The 7168-nt window shown below is 29.4% G+C and overlaps 1 protein-coding gene across 1 annotated transcript in view; it reads right to left on the reverse strand.

The window, feature by feature from the left end:
- Positions 1 to 2298: 2298 nt before the first annotated feature.
- LOC106682397 (multidrug resistance-associated protein 1) overlaps positions 2299 to 7168 on the reverse strand; it is a 57399-nt gene continuing 52529 nt past the window's right edge. Inside the window, exons 29-32 of the mRNA XM_067049499.1 lie at positions 6143 to 6301; positions 5390 to 5556; positions 4591 to 4785; positions 2299 to 3347 (exon numbers count right to left, since the gene is read on the reverse strand). Of these exons, the coding sequence (XP_066905600.1) occupies positions 3236 to 3347; positions 4591 to 4785; positions 5390 to 5556; positions 6143 to 6301 (633 nt within the window). The 3' untranslated portion in view covers positions 2299 to 3235. The remainder of the gene's footprint in view (positions 3348 to 4590; positions 4786 to 5389; positions 5557 to 6142; positions 6302 to 7168) is intronic.

A 7168-nucleotide genomic window follows, 5' to 3' on the forward strand; every position in this document is an offset into this window, starting at 1 on the left:
CATAATAAACTTCCCAACCACCCAAACCAACACGTTTCTAGCCTGGATTCTCCTTCACTACCTAATAATCCTCCTAGATGTCTGAAAAGAAGCTGGCCTCGAGATCTTCTCCTTTAGAAATGTTTTTGGAGTTCTATCAATGGGTAGATTCTCCACATGTTTTTATCATGTCATAATATCACTTACAGCAAATTTACTTGTTGCGTATATATGTAAACAGTTGTAAATATCAATAAATAAATTATTAAAAAAAAAAATTGATTTCCAGGGGGTGCTAAGTAATATTTTCCTGAAAAGTGGGCGGTAGGACAAAAAATTTTGGGAATCACTGGTCTGTGTGAAGAACTGAGGGTTTGAGATCAATCCAACTGTTGATATTTTAGGATGCACTTACCATAGTTTACCTTAAGCACATGCAATATAGAAAAATGTATGTTTTTTATAATGTCTAATATTAATTTTAAATATTCACTAGCTGAACCTGATGCTTCGCTATTACTATATTTAATTAATATAGATTTAATTTTATTTCGATACTAGTCGACCCCGCATTGCTTTGCTATTACTATATCAGAGGATATACTAGTATAATTTGGAAGAAAAAGATGGAGGGTGTTAGAGGTAATATTGCAAATGGAGATATGTGATAACTCCTTACTATCGTTGGAGTGATGAAAAATAGGGTCGTTATGAATGTATTATAAGTCTGTAAGGAGTTGTGGTGTAATTTTTGAGTGAAGATTTGGGTATGGGGAAATTAGGGCCTAGGCTTAGAATGTTGAGTACATTAGAGGGAATATCAGTTCATGAGATATTAACGACCAATTTTTTTTACCTTTAGGATAAAATTTGCTCGTTAGTGATTCTTGGTAAAGATTGTTGAATTCACTAACAAGCTTTTGTTTTTTGTATACACGGGTTAATTTGAAAGTGGTGGAAAGCCCTCCAAAATGGGTCTCACCCATATTGGTTCGTAGAATGTGTGAGAGATGTTGTGTAGGAGAAAATGAATGTGTTGAATGGCTTCGTGAATTTTTAAATTAAGTTGAGTCCTTTAGAATTTAGTAGAATAAGCCGAAAGTTTAGAATGAAGGGGCTTATACACAGAAATATGTTTAAGTGAGTAGTTGATAGATTTAGAAAAATTTGGCCTGCATTTGAGTAAAAAACTTTGTTGTTCTAAATTGTGGGCTTAACATTTACAAAGCAAACAAAGAGAATTTACTAGAGATTTAAAACTGGGAAAAGATGATTTAAGGAACGAGAAAGTTAAATTAGATGGAACTGGAATGGGAACGTTAAGAACAAATACCATATGATGGAAGATGTAGTAGTCTGGGCAGGAGAAACATTGATGAAAGAAGACGTTGGAGTCGGATGAGAAGTAACCAGTTGAGTTGGATAAGTCTGAAGAGAAGCCGAGGGCTGAGTTGAAGAATTTGGGTGAGATTCATTGCCTTAGCTTATGTCTAATTAGCCATTTTATCACTATTTCATTAATTTTTAAAACTTTTAATTACAGATGAACTTAACAATATTATCACTTTCTTAACAACACACTATTTTTAACCTTCCACACATTCATGTCAGGCTTTTTATTGATTTGAAAATGTATTTTGGTCTAAATTTGTATTTCTTTTATTATTAAAACTCATATCAAAGTTAGTTTTAAGGAGTAACATAAAATTTACCCACATTTTCCATAAATTAATTTTGCTTAAAATCTCTGTATAGTGTTGGTTCCAATTTCTTGTATCTGTTTTAAAATCCACTGAATAATTAAAGTTATCTGATATATAAATATACTTCAGTATTTTTCTTTTGAACATATTATTTTCTTTATGTAAATTTTTTTCTTTATTGTATTATCAAAGCTGAATTGGTGTTGGTTTTTAGCTGCATGCTGCTCTAGTGCTGTTTTATTGGAATTCTCCTTATTGCTGTGTTGATACATTCTATTTCCCAACAATTGCTTAGTTTCACCTATATATACAGATGTTAGACTGCAGAAAGTAAACAAAAAACTCCGAAATGAGTCTAAAATGTTCCACAAATCAAAGATTTCCCCAGAAATTTTACCTAACAATTTTTGTTTCTTTCTAATGATCTTGTAATTTTAAACATCCATGCACTATTACTAGAATTTAAGATAAGATAGGGAAAAATAAATAAAACACACTTCTTATAAAATTATTCATTTCTTTTCAAGAAAATAAAATGAATTTTCTTCTTAAAATACTTAATATATTATAGGACAATCTTTGAACAATTCTTAAAATACATGTTTCAAATAATGTATCACTTTCAAGTAATGCCTATACAATTACTTCAATTAAAGCTGTAATAAGAAAGAAAAAAAAATATTGAAGTACAAAATTTTAAATAAATAACTTTTTTTTTTTGTAGGAAAGTAAAATTTTTATATGAAAACATTATTCAAGACATTGACATTAAAATATTTTTATAAACAATACAGAATATTATAACCATATTAAAAATTTTACATTCACCTGATACTGAGAGTTTAAAACGACATTCATTCCTCCATTTTGTTTTCATTATTAATAATTTTCATTAAAAACAATAAAAAAATATTAAAATAATGGTATATTTATCTTTTTATACCAGTGAAACAATTAAATCGCAACTGGTAATCTACCATAGCTAAAAAAATAAAATATTTAGTTTTCTTGCAGAACATACATTAGTAGAAACTTAATGAAATAAGTTTACAACACTAAGTACTTGATAACAATAAGTAAGACAGTAATAAGTATGACAGTAATAAGTACTACATAAAATGATAAGACAACATTAGGTACTTAAATATATAACCATGAAAGTATTAGATACTACATAATTTTTTTTATTACAACACTGGTAATCAAATAATTTGTCTTATAAACAATAAAATTATTTCAATCCATTACAAGGAACTCTGAATATTGATCTCATTGATATAAACATCATTTAAAGCAATCATTACGAAACAATTAACACAGATTGGCTTTTAATACTTTAATATTCTCTAAAAATATTTACAAACCCTAATAACTATTATAATATCTACAATTTTCTACTAACAAAATAAGACGAAAATAAGTAGAAACAATCACAGGGCTTAAAAAATAGTGAGCACCCACACGCCAGAAAATGAAGCACATTTTAGGCGATTTAAAAAAAAAAAATAGTAACCATGGTAAAAAAACAAGGTTCCAAAATGGCCTCCAGTACTTCAAACAAGACCTGCATCGCGGGCCATGCCGTGGAAAATCGAGGTTCTATTTTTTAGAAGGTCACTTGGGCTATCAAATTCTACCACTCTACCCTGATCAAGAACCAGCACTCTGAAAATAACATTAAAATATTATTAAACACTAGATGATGTTTTTAAAATATTAAGAAAACCAGATATTTTCTATCGTAAAGTAGACCAACCTGATTATTTCTTCCCTATATGAGAGGAAAAAGAGAAGAAAAATAAATTTCAGGCATTTATTTTGAAAGTGGTGTAAGTCAATTTATTTTTGAATCGAGATATGGGCCCAGGAAGTATTTTATAACTAGGAGCTTTTTATTGTATACTGTTTTTATAGTTCTTAATTATAAGTATGCTTTTTTGTATGTATACTTAATAAGTATGCTGTGGGGCCGCTCAGTGGTTGAGACACAGTTTAACCAATTTGATGTCTATTGGTAGAGCTGGTTCGAATCAGGCCTGGGATGTTGACTTTTTTGATTGAGTGGTGGTTCCACAAAATGAAGAACTTTGACCCCTAACCATGGTTGGGCAGTATAGGACTCCAATGGGAGTCTTGGCCGAAAAAAAATGTTGCTTCAAGCCACATAACCTGCCCATCTTAATCTCCTTGCCTTCATATCATGAGATATTGACTGATCAGGCTCTACAAGCAGTTCATAGTTACTACTTCTCCTCCATGAGTTAAGGCTCTGATCCAGTCTAAATATAATTTTATAAATTAGTAATTTGAGGCAGAGAGAAAAGTTAGATGTTAGGAGGTGATTAATAGTACCGTTGAGCTGTCTCTGCATTCATAGAACTACTGTAGATGGCTATATCGTCGGCATCTACAGTGGCTATATTAAAATTAATAGTTTTATTAATTGTTACTCATCTTCTTCAGTTAGTTCATGCGGGACGAACTTTATATAGATCACCCCTCAAAAATCTCATTTGACATATTTAAAACTAATTTAATATTTTACCAAAAGTATTTTTTAGCCTTTCAAAAGTTGTGCTTGATAGTGCAATATTACAGATAAAGCATAAATAAAGCAATTAAAATTTAAGAAAACAGTAATAGTGCTCAGCAAGTGAAACAATACTGTTCAATACACTGTTTTTTAAAGCAGGCTGCGCAAATACAATACGGTTTTTTCTGCTGACAGGTTCTGTTCATTAAAGTCCTACGTTCGGACACACTATATCAGTTTATTTTTATTTTTTAAATTCAAATTCATACTTGAAGTTTTAGATACAACATTCAAAACAATACATATAAAAAATTTTTACTATCTATGATAAGTTGACCACATTGTATTACAATAAATATTAAGTATGTGCATTACCTGTCAGAGTCCATAATTGTATTTATCCTATGAGCTATCGTGAGGACTGTACAGTCAGCAAATTCTGATCTGATTGTCCTCTGGATGAAGTCGTCAGTTTCCAGATCGACTGCTGCCGTAGCTTCATCCAAGATCAAGATCTTAGTTTTACGAAGGAGAGCTCGAGCCAAGCAAATCAATTGTCGCTGACCAACACTAAATAAGGGAGAAAAGTTAAAATTTCAAATCTAAATAATAAAAAATTAACAGAATCTAAAATCATAATTTTTTTTTAATACATAGAAGAAAATAAATCACAGTGGTTTGACCATACGAAAAGAATGCAGGAGCAAACAATGGCCAAAATAACATATAAAACAAGTAATGATGCAAGAAGGACAAAAGGAAGGGCGAGAAATACTTAAGATGGTACAGGTAGAGAAACATTAGACAAGAGAGGAATTCACTGGAATAGACATAGCGAGGTGGTCAATAGAAGGCAGGATCGAGACTTATGACTCTATAATGAAGCACACTGCTCCACAGTAGAAGATGAATGGTTGAGAGAGAGGGAGAGAGAGAAATTTCACATTAAAGTTATTGCATAATTTTTAGTTGATTTAACAGTTATGAAATAAAGTTTATTTTAATAGATCACTCGATACAAATTAATGAACAGTTTTAAATAATGATTACTAAATTTAAATAAAATGTATTGATGTTAATAAAAATTACTTAAATTAAATTATTAAGTTAATAAAAATTACTCTTTAAATAAATTGTAGATCAATTCAATAAAAATCTTTATTAAATGGCTTACCTTATATTCTCACCACCTTCAGATACTTCATGCTGTAAACCGGCAGGTAATCCCCTTACAAAAGATTTAAGATGAGCAAGCTCCAGAGCTCTCCATACTTGTTGATCGCTGTAGCGACCGAATGGATCAAGATTCATTCGTAAGCTTCCAGAGAACAAAACTGGATCCTATTAAATAAATATAATATATAATTATAAATAAAATAGATTCTAATTCTTCTTAAAAAAATAAGATATTTTTAATATCCCCTATTTTAAATAAATACACTGGATATTGTTTATAAAGACCTCAGATATGATGTATTATAATGTAAAATATTTCTAGACCCGTGATTCTCAGAGCATTATCAACCTGGGTAGAATAGCCTGCATGAAGCTGAGTTTTGGAATCATTTAGTTACAAAATTGTATTAAGGTAAGATAAATTATAAATAATATTGTTAAGTATTTTGAATTGTTGAGGATCATAGTTGTAATAAAAAATGTTTTGTTGTAGATTGTGCCTAAGGATTGCCGGATTGGCCGAAACGTCGGACTAGTAAGAAAAATAAAATGTGTTGAGACTAAAATGGATAAAAAATTAAATTATTTATTTAAATAAAAGGCATTTTTATTTCTTTAAAAAAATTCTTTATTATATAATTTACTCTGCACAATAAAATGGAAAAATTACAGAATAAGAAAATTAAGAGCTTATGACTGAAAATGAATAATTAATTTAAAGTATGAAAAAAAGTTTAGAATTCCCTGTTACCTGAGGAATAATTGTGAGGCGAGATCTTAACGCATGAAGTCCCAGTTTAGAGATGTCAATACCATCGATGAGAATCTGGCCCTCGGCAGACTCAATTATTCTGAATAAACAAAGAGTGATCGATGATTTACCAGCACCAGTACGACCCACGATACCAATCTGAAAAAACAAAAAATGTTTTTTTATGTAAATAATAACATATTGAAAGATTATTAGTAAAACTGTATTTAATTAATAATGGAAGATGGTCCATATAGTAAAATAGTACAAAAAATATAAACATACTGTATTATATTATGTAATAACATATCTTTGTTTACTTCCTGGATGAGAGCTCTCATGAGCATAGCGAAATGGGGGAAATGTTGGTGTTTAATAAATTGTTTGATCTTTTTCTACCACAACGCGCACCATCCTTCTTCTTAATATGATAAAAGTCTTTTGAATTATGTTTTATTTAATATTGTAACGTGATTAATTGACACATTTAAAAATTTAATTAGCATTAAATCTATAACTGAAATGTGTAAATCAGTAATGCCCGAATATAATACAGGTTGAGGTTTTTTTTCTGAAACTTCATCCACTAAAATGAAGGGTCAATTTCAATTAACATAATATGGAATATGTAAATAAAGATACTTTTTATATTATGCAAAATCACTTAATTAACTTTAATCTTCAACTATAAAGAGATTAAAATCAATTAATTATATTCACTAATTAAAAAAAAATTACCTATTAAATAAATCAAAATTGTATACTTGTATAGTCTCAACACTTTTATTTCATCAATAGTCTAACATTTCGGCCATTATATTACATTATATTAGTGATAATGTTGTTTTAATGTTACAAATGAATATATAATGTTAACGCCATAATATAATTACCTTGTAAATATTTGTAAATAGTATTTAATTTAGTTACATCCATTTTTATTTGTATTGTTTTATTTAGATTTAGTTATTTGAAATATCAGCTACGTCAGGAGAGGGCGTTCAGAGTAGTCATCAGACAATTACA

This window comes from Halyomorpha halys, unplaced genomic scaffold (genome assembly GCF_000696795.3).
Source record: "Halyomorpha halys isolate HHAL.00 unplaced genomic scaffold, Hhal_1.1 Scaffold410.1, whole genome shotgun sequence".
Classification (NCBI taxonomy): domain Eukaryota; kingdom Metazoa; phylum Arthropoda; class Insecta; order Hemiptera; family Pentatomidae; genus Halyomorpha; species Halyomorpha halys.